This window comes from Bicyclus anynana, chromosome 7 (assembly GCF_947172395.1).
Source record: "Bicyclus anynana chromosome 7, ilBicAnyn1.1, whole genome shotgun sequence".
NCBI classification, from domain to species: domain Eukaryota; kingdom Metazoa; phylum Arthropoda; class Insecta; order Lepidoptera; family Nymphalidae; genus Bicyclus; species Bicyclus anynana.
Window position 1 is genome coordinate 1,463,397 of NC_069089.1, and position 20,224 is coordinate 1,483,620.

At 34.8% G+C, this 20,224-nt stretch overlaps 1 protein-coding gene across 4 annotated transcripts in view; it reads right to left on the reverse strand.

Moving 5' to 3' along the window:
* Nucleotides 1–20,224, reverse strand: part of LOC112047339 (four and a half LIM domains protein 2) — a 212,296-nt gene that overhangs the window by 73,166 nt on the left and 118,906 nt on the right. For all 4 annotated transcript variants that reach the window (XM_052882721.1, XM_052882723.1, XM_052882720.1 and 1 more), the window contains 4 exons: nucleotides 7,547–7,694; nucleotides 6,270–6,483; nucleotides 5,630–5,733; nucleotides 5,301–5,444 (listed from right to left, as the gene is read on the reverse strand). In XM_052882721.1, the coding sequence (XP_052738681.1) occupies nucleotides 5,301–5,444; nucleotides 5,630–5,733; nucleotides 6,270–6,483; nucleotides 7,547–7,694 (610 nt within the window). The remainder of the gene's footprint in view (nucleotides 1–5,300; nucleotides 5,445–5,629; nucleotides 5,734–6,269; nucleotides 6,484–7,546; nucleotides 7,695–20,224) is intronic.

Sequence of the window (20,224 nt, forward strand, 5' to 3'; positions counted from 1 at the left end):
AACTTTCCTTTATATGATCACTAAATAGACGCAATTTAAAATTGCTAATTTCCAATTTGGGTCAACTCTCCATTGCTTGTACTCGCAGCTTACGTTTTAGGCAAACGATTGCATGATGCACATGACTCATAATTATTTATTAATAGCTTTGCTAGTTGTGTACTGAAGAAGACATGAAACAATGATCTAAGAATATCTCTAAGAAAATTTTACCATGTCCTATCTAATCACATTAATAAAGGCGACAATTTATTTGTGTGTATGTTTGTTACTCCTTTACGCCACAGCTACTGCACTGATTTGGTTGAAATTTTCAAATTTCAACGTAATATTGAAAATTTCAACACAACAAGCAGCACATACATTCATCCTGGAAAAATCATGGTTCCCGCGGTAAATGTAAACAATAAAACTCCCGGACGAAGTCGCGGGCGTCCACTAGTAAAATAATAATAATTAGTTTTCCTTTAAACCATTACGGTAATTAACGAGTCAAGAGGATGTTACAGCGGCAAACTTCCCAACTCTAGGCTGCTATTAAGTGTCTTCTTGTATGAAAAATCGCAATGACGTGTTTTATTTTGTTGGCTTGACCCGGGCTTTGAACCCTGAACCTCATTGTCTGTAGCCGAACCAGCTTACCACGGGAACAATGAGGCAGTTATATGAATATAAGTAAAGTAAACAACAAAGTAAATAATCCTAAAATGCTAATGTCTTAAAAATAAATGCAGTAAAATACTTTGTGAAAATAATGATCACCTAACTTTACCTAGATTATTACATAGATTAAAATAACACGCACCCTTTAGAGAGGTTACTAAATCAGGTAAAATGCCAAGGCATCAAAGGGAAGCGACGACCTCATAAAATTATTGATGTCGAGAAAATTAACCTTCATGTGTTTTACAGGTCAATAATAAAGGATAGAAATGGCTGAGCTATTTAGGTACCTACCGAAAGGTTTTCCAAGGGTATCAAATCTCGCAAAGCCGGTTTGACGCTGAGAGATCATGGATTAGATTCCCGCCCGCTGGATTGTTGTCGAAGAAACTCAGGTTCTCATATTTAAGAGACTAGCAGTTTAAAGTATGAAAAAATGTACCTGTTACAGTTTTATTATAAGTTCTAGATGGCGCTAGTAGTCTTTTTTTCCAAGGTAACGTTTGGTGTTACAAATGGTATAAGTAAAATCTCAAATTGCGAATTAATGTATAGAATGTGACCATCTTTATTATAAGTATAGATATAGATATAGAAAATAGATAAGGCAAATATTCTTCTTTCTATTCTATTAAGTATTAAGTATATATAAGGAGTATCTTCAAAAAGTAAAGTTCCCTTTCAAAATTGCTAGTAACTAAGCCTAATTGATGAAATGGAACTTTTTTCTCTCTATTTTAGAGTTTAAATTTTATTTTTTTTCCTCTCTTTCCATACTTCGTGATAGTTTGTATACTTGAAATTTTCTTAGATGTCAATTTTAAACAACAATAATGGCTGACTATGAACCAAAGACAATCAGTAGGGTTGAGAAGTTAACCGCGGGCATCGTAACGATATCAAGTAGGTATCGTTATATCTGAAATAACTAAACTAAAATATCCGTTACTATACGTCATCTTAAAAAACGAATACGTTCCATATTCGTTTCGTTTTCCAACTTTTCAGTTGTGTGCATTTTAGGAAATTAAATATAATTTTAAGAATATATACTCCAAGGAGAAGAAGTGAATCATGAAATACATGAAAATGTTGGATATAGTAATAATAATAATAATAATATAGCCTTTATTTCCAAGTACATAAATTTCAAAAATTTTACAGTTTACATTTTTAAAAATTACAAAAGATACAAAAGTTACAAAAGTTAAAAAACATTAACATTTCATTTCATTTTGTTGGATATAGTAGCGACATTATTTCCGCATACGAATATTTTTGAAATAAAGTCAGTGGCAATTTATAATGGAAATTTTTAATTTTTAAATTGTTGAAGAAAACAATTGAGAAAAACAAAAAAGCGACAAAAATATTTTTCTATTGAATTAAAGATTATTATTTCTTTCTTTTTTTACCTTGGTTATACACCACTAGTCCAAATGACTATGTAGAACATAATTGGAATTAATGTACACTTACTGTCTGTCTCTAATTATAATTCGTAACATTTTTCTAGCTCTAGAACCTACTAAATTTATTACCGCATAATGTCATATATTCAAAAACCTTTGTACTAAAGTTTCGGCCCCTTGTACATCACTATCTCTCAAACTTCTTTATATAATATCCTAATAACTCTGACTATCACGATTTACGTATACCAGAAAAATAAAAATCTCACCATGTTGCGAAACAAAAGTAATAAATTTTTTTCCATTAGTATTTCAAATCTTTTATTTATTTTTCTGATCCAGCAATCATAATATTCAAGTCGTATTTGTGTATTGTTTTCTTTATTCTTAATTTAAAAATTTTGCAAGTGATTGAAGAATCGGTTTATCGGTTTTTTAATAATTTTTGATCGTGCTATATAATTACAAACATTCGGGAGCACTCGCGCCGCGATCGGTTAAGCTCGGTTTAGGATGAGTTAACTGCGAGCAAAAAGTGCCACATTGTCGCCATGCCATGGGAACTTAGAAGAACGTGAAATCTTTATGAAGCAGCGCCATCTACATTCTAGATTTAAGATTCCAGGATAGTAAATACAATGTGTACGTACTAGAATGTTTTTAGAGATTAAACCCGTGTAAGTACGGAAAAAAAAACCGAAAAAAAAGAATTATTTATCCTTTTAATTTTGACGCGTAATAGAAAGAATGTGTTTGTATTTCTAAAGCAAAGGGATTATTAAAGAAAAACAGTAAGTGTACATTAATTTCAACGATTTTCCACATAGTCATTTGGCCTAGTGGTGCGTAACAAAGGTACAATATAATAATCCTGAGTTCGAGCCCGGGGGTAACAAAGGAAAACTTTTTTTGTTTTTTTTTTGTTTTTCTCAATTGGTTTCTTCAACTATTACAAAATCAAAAATGTCTCTCCTTTACAAAAAATATGCATTATTATTTTTATACTTTTTACTATACTAAAAATACCGTATCTAGTCACTAGATGGCGCTATCACATTCGTTCCGAAAAAAGTTCGAGTAGCCTATCTATTTCCAATAATACACTGTAATCTTTGATTGTCGCTTCCATGCTCACAGTGAGGTCGTGTCAATGTTTGTTCCATATCATCATTACTTATTTGTTTCGTTTGCAATTGTTAGTCTTGTTATTTATTTGTTGTTTGGTTGTTATATTATTGCTGATTGCTGAGTAGTGTATGACTAACAATAATATAACTAACCGAAAATTCCGACTTTCAGATGGGTGGATTTTAGGTTGAATTTCATATGGATTGATTTATTTATTAGGTATATTAAAAATATAAAAAAAAAATATTATGAAAAAATACAACCGACTTCAAAATGTTAATGTACCCACGAAACTAAAAAGGGAAAGATAACATTATTATATTTTCTACTTATTGGTCATTTTGAAGTCGCTGCCAAGCCCGTCTGATGTTGACTTAAGTCGTTACTGAAAAAAACACATGACAGACAAAAATAATGTCTGAGAAACAAAAATCTTTACGATAGGGTACACCTTGAATTAATAGATTGAATACACTGGCTTGGCAGAAAATATAATGATATTATTTTTCCCTTTTTTAATTTCGTGGGTACGTTAATATTTTGAAGTCGGTTGTATATATTTTTTTAAATCATTATTTGTTTTTTCTCAATTAGGTCTTTCAACTATTTTAAAATCAAAAATCTCCATTTAAAATTGCCACTGACTTTATGAAAAAATATTCGTATGCGGAAATAATGTCGCTGCTATGTCCAACGTTTTCATGTATGTAGATTTACTTCTTCTCCATGGAGTATAATATATTCTTTGGTGCTGTGTTAATAAAGATACACATTTATTTTATTTATAAGCCACAAAGGACACAAATATTAAAATTAAAAAATATGTACATAATTATCGACAAGTTATAATTTCATGTATCTTTCCCGTCTCTTCAATTCATAGACAATCTAGCATTACGAAATGTCAAATTCGCAACATTTTCGTTAATCTGTAGAAATAAAACTTGTTGTGATTTCGTTTTTAGTGAAATAAATGTGATATAATAGTTAATTACAAGCAGTTTTTATGTAATTCACGGTGTGCGCGTTAAATGAAGTGATGTGTATATAAATGATTTAGTTTAAACGGACGGTTTGTGAGAAATATGTGAATGTCGTGACGACGGATCTTTGTTTACCTTTTTTGCCATGTAAGGAAAAAAATGGTATAGAGATGTTTGTTATTCGTTCCACCACTGAAACGAACTTGAATATTCTTTCACCAATGGACAACTACATTATTGGCGAGTAGCATGTGCTACATTACATCCCCGTATTCCTACAGTGACAGGAACTATACGGTTGAAACCCCAGGGCATCTTATACTACGAGTACATAAGCACTTGTCGTTTGTATGGAATAATACAAAAGCGTCCAAGTGACAATACCTACAAGGTAAATACATGCTCGTATTATTAATTACTCGTTGTATGAGTCAGGAGTTGATTCCGCTATTTGGCGCTTAGACAATCATGTGATAAGTAGGTAACCTAACTACCTACCTAATTATAATACATATTTGTTATGACACTAAACTTCAAGTCTACCATGAGATGCCAAAAAATATGAATAATATGTACTAAAATACAGCGATGGCTAGATCTTCCTCTTTTTATAAAAGTTCATACTTCCATAGATAAGTATGGTAGGGATGATGACAGTTTTTTAAATTGTATATAAATTAAGAGAATGCTAATAGTAAAGCAAAGTATCTGCGATCATTACTTTCGGAGCTACAGGGATTTAAAGGGTCAGATTTGCGGCGCTGCTGATTAAAGCCGCGGGTATTTTCTAGTAAAATACATGTAAACTGTACGTAAACTTAGTGATAAAGACGTCTGAAATTGTCTACATTAACCTTAAAAAAATTTAAATATTATAGACAGAAATTCTCCTTCCGATAACGCCATTACCGCAGATAGGTACATAAAGTTTTTTCAACTCTATGTTACTCTACTATAGAAGCTCCATACTCCTTGTAGATGTAGCTATAAAAAAATATCTTAAAGGTAGTATTTTCCAATGTGTTTCAAAACTAAGTGACTATAAGCTGAGGTTAAGCACTTTTGTAAAACTTTCAGTACTTGAACAGTTTTCAGAAAACTATCTAGAACTTACCTCATCACAGGAGTGGCACCTCGGCTTCAACCTCTCTCCATAGTGTCGGACACAGTACAGGTGTCCATCCAAGGCACAGTAAGAAAGCTCCACCAGGAGTTCGTCGCATTCGGAGCATGTAAAGCACGCTGGGTGATAGAATGCCTAAAAAAAAAAAAAAAAGTATAGCGCCATCTAGTGTCGAGTAGCAGAACTAAAAATCGTATTTTTGTAGTGAACGCCATCTAGTATCAAGGTGCAGACCTAATAATAATCATGTAGCAAAGCTTCAATTTATCCATAGATGGCGCTCATAGTTTAGTGCACAATATTTAAGCAATATTACCTACCTCTTCACTAATTCTTGGAGCCTGAATAGCAATGTTTCCATTACGAATAGCTTTATTGCATCCTATACACTCCACGGACGGACCATGATGTTGACAGGCATTTCCTGTAATAAAATTTACAATATTTTAAAGAAACATTTTAATTAATATTATTCATTCTAGTTATACAACTAAGATATTAAAACATACATATTAAGTTAACAAAAAGGACCGTACCTACTGTGTAACTTGGTTTTTGAGTATATGAAGATTGTAGGTATACCTAAGTATGGAGATGGATATTAAAGTCAATATTGTCACTAACTTTAAAACTATTTAAAATAAATATTTGTAATATATCTAGTAAAAACAAAAAAAAATACTTGGCTCACTAATAAGACAAGCAGGTCATCTCTTCCCAGATGAGAATCCAGGTACGAGCCTCGAGACTTAGTTATCTTTTAAAGAAAACATTTTTAACGGGTAAGGGTAAGGGTCATGTTCTTCAAACCCCTTATGAGGCTTGCGACCTTCTTGGGTCGTCTTGGGTGTCACACCAGGTACTCGGTGCGTACTAATAGTGCTCGCTATCCTGCGCTACGCGGAAATAAGACAATTGTATATTCAACTACTGTACGCTAGATGGCGCTGTACAACATACCGATATCTAACGCAATCTCATTACGGGCGGCTACGAAGTCCTCAAACTGTTTCCTATGAGGCTCATCTATGTTATTGCACTGCGTCAGAGACAGATCCTGCCTGGGCAACTGGTAGGCCAAGGCTCTGGTCCTCCAAGCGCGCCAAGCGGCCGGCCCAGTGGCGCCACCTACGTTAGGCGCCCGCTCGGCCAAGGCAGCCCAATATAGTTCGGTCTGCGAAAGATTAAATTAATTACAGTCAGTGATGCTTTGAAATATGCTGTAAATTTAGAAATTTAGACGTTAATTTATATGGTGTTTAGCTTAAAATACATTCGGTATAAGCAAAGTTTAGTACGGAGTTTCAATGATTTAGGTGTATGAATTAGTCTGATCTAAAACACTGGGTCAGTACAAAATACATAACTGTATGTATGTACTTTTAAAGTGTGTATTAAATTATAGTAAATTAATTACCTAATTATTATTTAATTGCACACTGCAGTTTGATTTATTATTTACGGTATATTATGAAAGACTTCATTATTAAACTATTAATTACGCTATAAAATATAATGAACCTATAAAATACCGTCTATGCTTAGTAAGTTTTTATGACTTTCAAAAGTGTTAAGCGATCTTAACTGAAATATGTTTATTCGTTAATGTGTTTTTATAGTAATAGTTGCCGAGACATGCAGATGGCCTGATGTTTATGGTCTAGTTGTAATTTTATGTTATCTGTGTTTCTAACAGAAAAACACTTTGCTTGCAAGTTGCCATGTGCTCATCAACCTGAAAACAACTTGTTCCTGTGTCTACTTGTCATGAATTAAATGGGTTTTGATTTTTGAGTTTGAGTACCTAAAATACCCAATCTCTCCTGACCTGCTTGACTAAATTATACTTATAATTAACAATAACAACATTTTACTAATGGAAGAACAGTGTTTAAAATTAAGTTTTTAAAAAAATTAGGAAACGCACTGGCCACCCCTATGATTTTCTTTCTTTTTTTTTCTTTGATTTGTCCATTGTAATTTTTTACTATTTTTATTATGCCCGCTGTTATATTTTTGTGCTTTTATGTTATGTGTGTTATAACAGAAAAACACAGTGCAGTGCTTGCAAGTTGCCCTGTGCTCATCAACCTGAGAACAACTTGTTCCAATGTATACCTATCATTACAATGATTACATGGGTTCTTCTTCTTCCTTCTGGGCCGTTTCCGCACTTGGTCATTACATGGGTTTTGATTTTTGAGTTGGAATACCTAAAATACCCAATCTCCCCTGACCTGCTTGGCAGTGAGTCCGGGCGGGCTGTTGTCGTAGGCGATGTGTCCCCGGGTCTCGCGCAGGCCCAGCCGGTCGCGTACGGAGCCCAGCTCCTCGTGGTACACGGAGTGCTGGAGCCGGTCGCAGCCGCATGACTTGCAGGTCTTCCTGTAAACAAGATAATGTTTCCTTTAGTCATCAATCAATCAATCAATCAATCAATCAATTTTATTTTGCCAGAATATGGTACATTTACATAGGTCTTATATTATATTTTAACACATATCCTGCCATAGTTGGCGTGCAAAAGTTAACAGATCATACAAATTAATTTACAAATTACAAATTTACAAACAATAAAAATAAAACAAAGTTCAAATTAATTAATGTTAATATAAATGTCAATAAAAAATGTCAATATAAATGTCACTTTTATGGTCAATGTCCCTATTTAAGTTTTTCATTCATGTAATCATTGACGCTATAGTACAACTTTTTCATTAATAAATCAAATAATGTCTTCCTAAATTTATTTACAGCTAATTTTTTTATGTATTCAGGTAGGTGATTGAATAAAGTTACCGCCATGCAGTATACATTTTTGCTGGTAACTTTGTGCCTCTGCATAGGTATACATAGCTTGTATTTGTACCTGGTGTTCAAATTTTTTATTGATCTATAGCTTATAAATTGTTCTGGATTTTTTTTTACAAACATACACATTTCGAAAATATATAAGCTAGGTAGTGGCAATACTTTTAAAGATGTGAACAGGGGTCTGCAGCTGTGGAGCATATCCACACCGAAGAGTGCCCTGATACATTTCTTTTGTACTCTAAATGCTCTATCACAATCTACCGAGTTTCCCCAAAGTATCAGACCATATCTAAGCAGTGAAGACACATATCCATGGTAGGCCATCAGTGCGGCTTCGTGAGTAGTTGTTTGTTTGACACGTTTCAGAACATAAACAAACTTTTCTAGTTTACAACATACCCCATGGATGTGAGCTTTCCAGTTACAGAATTTGTCAATATTAATACCTAGAAATTTTGTTGATTCTATATTATTAATAACAATGTCATTATATTTGATATTAAGGTCAGTAGCAGTATTATTATATGTTTGAAAATGTATGTAATTAGTTTTATTTAAGTTGATTTGCAAGTTGTTGTCATTTAGCCAGTCTATTACTTTAGTCAATGAAATGTTAGCTTCTTTTTCAATGTCATGCTTGTTTTTACATTTAATGATCAATGTAGTATCGTCAGCAAATTGAATACAGTCATGAGATATCGCATCTGGCAAGTCATTAATATATATTGTAAACAATAGAGGTCCCAAAATACTGCCTTGGGGAACTCCAAAAGCATTATGTCTATATTTAGATAAAAATTGGCATCTTTTGTTCCCAACTGTCTTAGTAATCTCTACACATTATCAACCCAGATTCAGCTGAGCTCGAGTGTCCTCTAAGATTGAGAGATAGTCCACCATGCTGTCCCAATACGGATTGGCAGACTTCACATACGCAGAAAATTAAGAAAATTCTCTGCATCAGTCAGTGGCGTGCACAAGATTTTCAACTAGGGTAGGCACTATGCGTAAAAAATTATCAAAATGGAAAATTCCTTATTAAATACAGGTCCGTAATGAATCTTCAGGGTAGGCAGTGCATTTGTGCATGTATGAAGTGCACGCCACTGTATACAGGTGTCCACACGGTGTTTTTCCTTCAACGTTTGAGACACGTGTTATTAATTTCTTAAAATGCGCACAACTGAAGAGTTGGAGGTGCATGCCCCGGGCGGATCCGAACGCACACCACCATCCGGAATCGAGGCAGAGATTATATGTATTTTATACTTTTTATTCCTTTAATACAAAGGGGAAAAAAAAACAATTTTTGTAAAACACCTTTTTGTGAAAGCTATGCAACTACTTTGTTCGGATATCTACTAAGGCTTTTAAAAGAGTTCGGATAATTTGGTCAGCTTGTTAATACTGAACAACTGGACAATTAATAACCGCCAAAGTTAGTGAATTGCCCTGGTTTCTTGCAAGTCCTTGCAAACTCTGGCCATTACTGACTCTTGGTATAAATATAATGTCCTCAATACACGACAAGGCACGACGTTCCTTTACATAGGTAATAACTCAAACAATACTAAACTCTGTTATTTGTTTCATAAAGCTGATACACACGTTAGTTGCCATACAATTTCCTCGGTGTTTTCTTTAAGAAATTATGTCGCCGCTTGTCGTGAGCATATTGTATTAAAGAGGTACGGAAACCGAGTATTGAATAAACCATGCGTTATTAGGGTTGTCACTTATCAGCTACTTATTACATTTTATATCCATATAATGATAATTATTTCACATTCATGTGAAAGAAAGCTTCGGAGTCCTATAGATTTCTTACAAGAATTCAAATTCTGCAAAAATATAAATACTCAACACACAGATCAAGTGTTGAGTATTTTTAGGGGCATAAAGTAGATCTCTTTTAATAGAGTTTGTTCGAGGCAGAACAACCACCATGTTATTTCAGACGTCAAACAGCGTTATTGTATTCCGGCCTGAGGGCGTGTTTGTTGTAATTACAGGCACATGAGTCTTAAGACTCCGCGCCACGAACGAAGTCCCGCGGCTAAAACCTGAACTAAAATTGACAGCGCCTTACACAAATGACATTATGACCGCCATAACCCAATGACAATGAACGCCATTAAGACTTTAGCGCCGCGTCTACAGGACTTGTTCCGTGGCGCGATGCCTATGCCTTAGACGCTCTTTTTCTTTTTTTTTTTAAAGAATATTTGCTATATATGTATATTTTTTTAATTTGACCAATATTCCCATTCCTCTCCAACTAGACGGGAAAGAATGTGTTATGAGTGGGTACGACAATAGACCAACGGAGCGGGGATCGAACCACCACCCGTTGGTAATGAGTCCGACCGCTCTTACCGTTGAGCTATTGAGGCTATTAAGCTCTTATTGACGTTCTTAAGACTTGTCATTTGCATGGCTGCAAAGTGTTGCTCTGTTATATGTAATTGCAATAAAAATTTAGCTGGTGGGAGGCTCCGGCCGTGGCTAGTTACCACCCTACCGACAAAGACATGCCACCAAGCGGTTTAGCGTTCCGGTACGATGTCGTGTAGAAACCGAGAGGAGTGTGGATTTCATCCTACTCCGAACAAGTCAGCCCGCTTCCATCTTAGATTGCATCCTCAGTTTTCAAATAACATCCACCTTATGTTATTTGCTTGCTTTGTCATTAACTATAAAAAGGTGACAACCCTAGCGTTACAAGCTGCTTACAGAAGGGAGTGTGTTTGTGTAATGAGTATAGCATCGCTAACAATGGCCGTCGGTCGGCTGACATGATTGAATGGGTACAGAGATAAGTGATTTCTAGTGTCGCATTAGCCTGCCCCTCCGCAATATATCTCAGCCATCTTAGTAGTGTACTATGTACCTTTACAAGATAGTTTTACACTACACTACTAAGAAGGCTAAAGGCAGACATTGACGGTAAATTATCCTCACGTTTCTGCAGCGCAAACGGCAACGAAGACGTTTCATAAGTCGAGCCGTCTTGCACGCAGCGACCAATACACGATCAGTTATAGTCGTGGGTGGCTGCAGAAACGTGAGAATAATTGATCGTCAATGGCGTGCATAATGGCTGAATGGCTGAAGATTTACCTAGTACTTTAAACGGCTTCACAATTCTTGGTTAGTCTTTTTGAGTCACCTATTGCACTACCTACATTTGGATAAGTAGTTATATTCAAATGGCACATCAAATAAGCGGCTTATCTGAATACAAGAAACAAAAAGTGTAATTTTAACTTTTAAATAGGTACCCATTTTTAGATCGCCCTATAATCGAGTACATAGGGACCCAACACAAAGTGTACCTATTTTTAAAATTCTGCTATTTTTTATGCAAATATGCTCGCGTTTGACCATGAACTAACCTGATGGTAAGTGTAGATACAGTCTAAGATGGGACACGCTTGCCTAGAAGGTGCCTATTCACTCTTCTTTTGAAGATAACCTAGTTATAAGATTCAGGAAACACAGACTTGGGAAGGGTATTCAAAACCCTAGCCGTTTGTATGAGAAAAGACGACGCAAAGCGTTTTGTACGAGTCCTAGGGACATTTACAACATAGCTTGTACCTCAGACCAATTATAGAAAGACCTGTATCGCACTCATAGTCACGAACAAAATTGTCTGTCATTTTCTGAGGAAAACGAGCTTAGATTTGGTATACCTATATCTTATACTAAACAAGAAGTTTTTGCCCGTTTTTTACACAATTCAATTACACAAAAAAAAATTTACGGAGCTCTTTAACCGACGAACACGATTACAACTATTTAACATCGATTCTATAGAGACAGTTTTTATAATCGCATTAGATCGTTGATCTACTTTATTTGTATATATTTTTAGTTGATATACTTTGACAGAAAAGTAACGTCTAGCGAGGCAGGTCCTATACAATAATTGGTTTGAGGCTTGTACATACCTACATGTTTTTTGTGATTCAGTCAGAAATCCTCTATAATGGAAATAATTTGGTTTATAAAAATCGTTTTATAATACTGTAGGTAGTTATGTTAATGTAACAAGTAGTAGGTATTACATATTGGTCTCTCAGCTCTTTTCAGCTGAACCTGTCTTTCGAAACGGTGATGGTCTTAAATAGCCAATGTTGACGTTTTTAAAGTGCTTGTAAACTGGGCTTACTTTAAATAAACGAATTTTTAATTAGGTCACTTACATATTTAGTGAGGTACCTCCCAATCTATTAATATTATTGACTAAAATATACATTTATGAAATGATTTAAACCACATCATTAGTTTCAGTTGTGAAATAATAAATATAAATTGGATTTCATCATATTAATTGCCGTAATTTCCTGTTACCATATTCAAATGTCAACAATTTTGACGTACATACATTATTTATGTACCTAATATTAATTTTTATTTTTGTGAAATTGATGTAGACATGTGTATTGCATTAATCGCAACAAGAAAATCCCGGTTTTTGTGTTACGCGACGTACGATAAAACTGATCGTGTGTAGGTACTGCCGTTTACGCTGCAAGAACATGAGTTTATTGGATGATCATTACAAATTCTTAGCGTATCAATTCCCGTCACAGCATTCTGTGATTTAAATTCGTCTATGTCGCGACTCCTCTCCTCTTGCTTTGAAGTTTTCTGTGTAGGAAAATCGAGTGTTATTTTTTTGTGTTTTGCAAATTACCCAATCAATTCGCGAATTTGGTATCAGAAGTTATTGCGACTAGCCAACATCTCACCGTTTCAACCGCGTAGTTCCCGTTCCCATGGGAATACGAGGATATGTTTTATTACGATATATCCCACGGGAACGTGAACTACGCGGGTGAAACCACGCGGTGTCTGCTAGTAAGCCATACGCGGCAGAGATTAGTCCGGCGTATAAATAGCCCGTCTACCTGGCTTACGTCTGAAACATTATAACGTCATGCTGACATGATTAAATGACTCACGTATACACTAATATGTAGGAAGAGATACTCTAGCTGTTATGGAGTTTGGTTATACTCGTTTACAAATGTACATATACTCAGAGGCACAATTATCCGCCCACTTTAATAAACTCGCGTCATGTTAAAGAGGGCGGATAATTGTGCCTCTGAGTATATTTACATTTGTATGTATCTAATATTATTATGAATCTAATACACAAGCAGCCCAGGGCTTGTGTACTCGGGTGCAGGGTTAACAATTCAAACACAAACACTCGCCTTACTACTCGTTTTCTTCCCGTTAATTAATACAGAACTTCTTATGAAGAAGAACAGATTCCAGCATCTGTATTTCTTCACATGTAGGTACCTATAACATTACTAGCAGACGCCGCACGGTTACATATAGCTTATAGCACTCGGGGATAGTATATCTCCACAGTGAAAGATTTTTCAAATCAGTTCAGTAGTTTCAGAGCCTATTAAATGCAAACAAAAAAACAAACAATCAAATCTTTACTCTTTATAATATTAGTAGGTATAGGTATACCATAGAGGCAGTTCAATAATAAATAAATATAGGTATAGGTAGGTATAATTAGATTATCCTCGTTTTGTATATAAGCTCGTTCGTTTTTTTTCATAATACCTTATTGTTCCCCAGACTACCCTTCGATATAAAGGCTTCGTTTAAAGACAATAATACTCATCCATTACTCACCCTTGCATTTATACGGTATTCTTATGACAAACCTAATAACATTGGCATACATCTACTTAACTTTGCGTAAATATGTCTGGGTTTATTTATTTTTTATTTAATACTAGCGGACATCCGCGACTTCCTCCGTGTGGAGTTCAGTTTTTCATAAATACTGCGGGAACCATGGGTGTTACGGGGATGAAAAGTAGCCTTTGTGTTAACCCGGAGTAAAATATATTTCCATTCCAAATTTCAGCCAAATCGCTTCAGTAGCCGCAGCGTAAATGAGGAACAAACATACACAAACTTTCGCCTTTATAATATTAGTGTGAAGTGTGATGCAAGCGCTTAGCTGCAATCACGCCTAATGGAAAGCGATGATGAAGCCTATGGTGGAACGCGCTTGATAAGAATATGCCTATTTACTTAACTTGATACCCATATTGTAGGTGCTGTGGGAAACGGAAGCTGGAAGAGCATTCCACGTCTTTGCAGTTCGTATGAAGAAAGAGAAACTAAACCGTTTAGTACGTAGTAGTAGTAATTTGAATACTTTTTTTATTTATATATGGATGTATTATTGATAACAAATTCATAGATCTACTATTTTAGTACCATTTGCGTAATACGCGCCGTGTTGCAATGTTTAGAACGGTAATCAAACTAAAAGACTCTGCCATTGGGTAGTAAAGTTTATGGCTTGAAGTGCTTACACTATGCGAAGTGATGAGTTAAAATTTTTATTGTTATAGAAACTATTAAAAATAGCGAAGTCTTGATGACACTTATTACATTTTTATTACAACGAATACTTAAATACAATCTTGCTGTTTTTCGCTAGTAGTAACTGCCATAAAATTGTAGGTATTGAAAAACAAAATGGAAAAGAGAAATCCAGTCTTCATACAAACTTGGGCCCAAAATATACAAATGATACAGAGGTGAAAATTGGCCATAAATTAGGATAATTAAAGAGAACTCATGAGACCAATTTTCAAAGAAATCTATATTTGCCTAATCAGTTAAATTACATATTACAGAAGGGCAATAATTCGTATCTGTTTGACATAAAATTTATTGCATTAGCTGTATCTTCCTGACAGGCGAGTTTTAATAAGGATTTGACACTAACTTGACACATATAGTCATTCATATTTGACAATGACATCTCATTCATTGATTGACCTTGACATTGACATCCCGCGTTTACGAAGACCACTGGCAATCAGTGAAATACGCATCAAAGAGCTTACAATTAAATCACTACGATATGCATTTGCATCGATTTGATCGGTTAGAAAATAATGAAATCTGCTTATTTTCCCTGTTAGCGAATATTATTTCGGTTAAGAATCCAATGGAGTAATTTATTAAAATACACAAGATTTTTAGGACAATTTTCATTTCTGTATCCTTCTGAAAAGTGAGCCCAATTTCGGATATCTCCTTTAATTATTGGAGTTTACTCCTTAAGAATCAATATTTTATATATAGACCCCGGTATGAAAAAAATATGGGCAGTAAAAAACTGTTAGAGGTGACTTAAGATTATTTGGTATGGATACTAAGTATCTGTATTAAAATTCATTACGTCTGATCAAAAACTGATGAGTGAATAAATAAAGATAAATAAACTTATATACAAGGTGCTGGGGAGTATTTTCCATAACGCTGGGCTTATATTCTTTTTCGAAAGTTAATTAAAAATGATCAAGGAACATGTGTTCTATAAATTAATATTTTCAGGGTAAATAATTTTTTTTTGTTAATAATACTTAAAATGTGTCCCTTATACGCATCCTTATAATTATGACGTTTCAAGTTTTACGTATTTTAAAATGCAAGAATAAATAAAGGCGTGTATGTCAAAAAAGTCAAAATTCATTTATTTTAATTAGGCTTACTTTACAAGCACTTTTGAAAGGTCAAGATTATGTCATAATTTTATTTAATCTAATGGTGGTAATAATAGTCGAAAACTTAAAACCAAAGTTACATGGATAGTCGGAATCTTAATACGGAAAACTTAAAACTAAAGTTACATGGATAGTCGGAATCATTTGAATTACTTTGTATGAAAACATAAAAAGTTTTTATTTTTTAGTTAAAAAGATATTAGTTTTGCAGTTCGGCTCTTATAAGTGGACTCATTAACACCTTGTATGGGAAAATCTCCCGACCACCCTGTATAAATAATATTCATAGATAAATTGACTAGGAAGTTAAATCACATGTAATGTCATTGTTTGCTAAATCTAAGGCATGATCTCATCAGATCAGAGTTAGGCGTGCCCCGGTAGCCTTCACCCTGAAGTGCTTAACTCAAACAATAACTATTACCTGTTTTGTGCTTACTCGAAGGTTACATCATATGAAGCCTTATTAATAGCACAGCTAGGATGTATATTTAGTTAGATGCCGCTTATACATTCAATCCGATTCACGAGACTTATCCTTGCCGCAAAATCGATTTATATAGGAACTATACAGGGTGATTCGGTCTTTAGTGCGGATATTTTTTTTCGTGGTTCTGTATCATTAATAGAATATAAATCTACAAACAGTTCGATACATTTAATGTAATTTTTTTTTTAATTTATGTCTCTAAAATAACAAAAAAATGTACATATTATTACTAAACAAGATATATTCAGCTTAAAAGTGATCTGGTGACGTCCTTTAGGTATCAAACGAAAATAAAATAAACGCACAATAGGGTGACCCTAAAATTCTGTTCAAAAGTAAATAACTTTAGCTAACGATAATTTTGTTATTTTTGAGTTAAAAAAAAAAGAAAAAATACGTGATCATTAAATTTTGTTTATGAACAAAATATAAAAATATCCGCACTAAAAAAATTTTCTACCTGTATACCGTTGAAAAGTAACCCTAATTTTACAAATTAGTCCTTGACTGCAATCTCACCTGATGGTGAGTGATGATGCAATTTATGGAAGCGGGCTAACTTGTTAGGCGTAGGACGAAAATTCACACCCTTTTCGGTTTCCACATGACATCGTACCGGAACGCTAAATCGCTTGGCGGTACGTCTTTGGTACAGTGGTAACTAGCCGCCACCACCAGCTAGACTAGGACCAATTAAGAAAACCTCAATCGGCCCAGCCACGGATCGAACACAGGACCTCCATCTTGTAATTCCACCGCGCATACCAGCACCACGGAGGTCGTCAAATCTTGACTGCCACAGCAAAAAAGCCAGGACATAATCTGAAGAAGTGCACCAAATAGGTGCAGTCTACAAATATCCATAGCGTTCGGGTTCTAGTTAAAAATAAGTCTATTCCTAATGAATGCATGAAAATTCCTAGCTTATCAAGTCTAAAAATAAAGACTAGACAAGATCACGAAAAATAAATCCGTGAGCAAAATCTAGTACATACAGTATTAATGTATTCTACAAAGATGATTTACATGGCTCGTAGGTTCCCATGACATCTGTAATTCCCTCAATTGCTATGCGCAATGTCTATGCGCCGGCGCCATTAGCAAGGCCGTTGACCCCGCGTACGTGTGTACTGGCCATTTCTCTTAATCCTTGTGTAATGTCAACAATGTTTATGCCATCAATCACTTTTGATTTCACGCTATTTTCATCCTTAAAAACGTTGGAATACAGGTGATAATCCTGTGTACATTTAGCAATTTGTACACTATCACATGCTACATGTACTCCGTCCACTTTTCCACGCCACATTATTTGACAGATTCATCACAACAAAGTGACTAATCTTCTTCTAAACTTCGTCTTAGCTCAAATTACTTTTTTTTTGTGAAACATGTTTTTTTAATATAAGAGTGTATGTTATTTTAATGATTACAGTAGTAGGTACTAGCAGAGCGCTTGACGTTGTCAGCATGAACGATTATCTGAAAGCTCTCATCTACTATCAATTACATTTAACATTTCAAGTCAATGAATCTTCGTTAATTTAACTTGCAAATTAAAGAACTTTCATAATATAAACTTTCAATCATTATTTAACCACCTTCTAGTTTTATTTTGAAAGGACAAAACAATTTTTTTAACTTGCAACTAATTAGCCTAGTATGTTTTTCTCCAAGGTCCTATATGTGTCTATACCAAAATTCATTACAATATGTTAAGCTGGTTAGCGATGAAAGGGTAACAGACATATAAATAGATAGAGTTACTTTAGTATTCATAACTATGGATAGATTGCGGTCAAATATGACATGGTCCAAAGGTCGGAGTATACCAGTGTGTAGCGTATAATCTTCGGAGTATATAATTGATTGAACTAATTTGCATTACAAGCCGTTAGGACACTGTATGAAGAATCGCTTCATGATTATAATCTGCGTCAATTAACTAGGTTCCACGGTTTTTCTCTGCGCTTATAAATTGCAGATTATATATTGTATTTCTATGTAAGTGTAAGTTAGAGGAATGGATATTAATACTTGTATTATGTATTTCGTGATAAATCTATCAGATATACCGGTATCCGGACACTAGACAGAGGTATTCACATTAAACTTGATCCTACAAGAAATTCGTATAGTCAAGTACTCACCTCAGTTAAATATCAATCCATATTCAGCTCACTGTTGGGCTAGAGTCTCCTCTCAGAATGAGAGGGATTAGGAAAATAGTCAACCACGCTAGCCCAATGTGAATTGGCTTGACTTCACACACGCAGAGAGTTATAAAAATTCTCTGGTATGCAGGTTTCCTCACGATGTTTTTCCTTCAACGTTTGAGACACGTGATACTTCTTAAATCTTAAAATGCACATAACTGAAAAGTTGGAGGAGCATGCCCCGGACCGGATTCGAACCCACACCATCCGGAATCGGAGGCAGAGGTCATATCCACTGAGCTATCACGGCACGGGATAATGTGAATAGATATAATTGTACAGCGACTAGCCGCTCCGGCAGTTTTACCGGTCGGGCAAATATCCCGGTCCGGCAAATATTATAAAGCTGAAGAGTTTGTTTGTTTGTTTGATTGAACGCGCTAATCTCAAGGAACTACTGGTCCGATTTGAAAAATTCTTTCAGTGTTAGATAGCCCATTTATCGAGGAAGGCTATAGGCTATATATAATTCCTGTATTTCTACGGGAACGGGAACCACGCGGGTGAAACCGCGCGGTGTCAGCTAGTAGATTCAATAAAAGCAAGCAACTACATTCTGAATCGTCAATAAATTGTGTCGTGAATTTAAAAATTAGCTGGCGCTATTGTTTCTAAACGTCCCCAGTCTCCGAAAAAAAGTGTGTGTCAGCTCCGAAGCACGAATGAAGTTTACTCTTTCAGATCGACTGTTTAAATACGTGTATGTTGCCCCGCAGCATATACTATGTACGTCTCAATACTCACACCTGAAAAGTGAAATGTGCGCAGAATAGGTTGCGCTTAAAAAACGTAACTGCGCTGTCATTCGTTCATCGAATTTTACTGCCCATATTTTTTTCATACCGGGGCTATACATATATGAAAAGTCGATTCCTAAACTCCAATAATCCCACAACAAACTCAAAAAAAACAAACAGACAAGTACTATATACATAACCTTTACTTTCTCCACCTTGGTCTAAACTTCTAAAGCCAGCAGTGACACAAATAACATATGACACAACAAAACCCATTATCCACTCCACTTTGTTTTGTTGACCGCTGCGATTATTTACGGCCTTGTGACATTCTCATAAAATGTATTCCCGACGCTTTTGTTGTTCAAGGTGTTAGGATTTTGTTGTGGAACCAAACAACAACAATGCAGTGTTGTAATGGCAAAAAGGTCAGACTGTCATGTGGTCAGATATGTGGTCAACCTTTTTGTAATTTAATTGGTATTGTTTTTACAGAATTAAAAGAAAGAAGAAAGAATGAAAATAAGATTATTAATTGTTAGTGTCAAAAAAAGTACATCATATCTTAAAGCGGAATTATATTTGTCTGACGTGTCGTGTCGTGAATTATTCTCTGATAAATAATAACTAAAGTAAGCCAAATCAGTAGTTTTCGATAAAATTTAGGACATACAAACCTACATGTACCTACATCCACACAAAAAGACCGCAAAAAGTCGGTTAAGAAAAATTGAATTTCGAACCCATAGACTTTATTTTCACAAAGGTAAAATAAAATCAATTCACTCTACAAAGAAACATTGTCCACAAGGCTTCTTGGGAAAGTGGCAATCCAATCACGTTACAAACAGTATTGCTTGTATTGGAAATGCCACAAGAATAGAAGAGCAAAGGTAAAATGGAATACATTTATCCTTAAGGGAAATATCGCTTTACATGTTGCTTTTATTACACGCTTTCAGCTAACTTACACTGTAAAAAACTGTAGTAAAAACTTTAATATTAATACCATAATAAATAGTCCAACTCGTATCGTATCGTGGTGGGTCAAAGCTCCATATCGCTATCCTATAAGGAAGGAGGCCTAGTC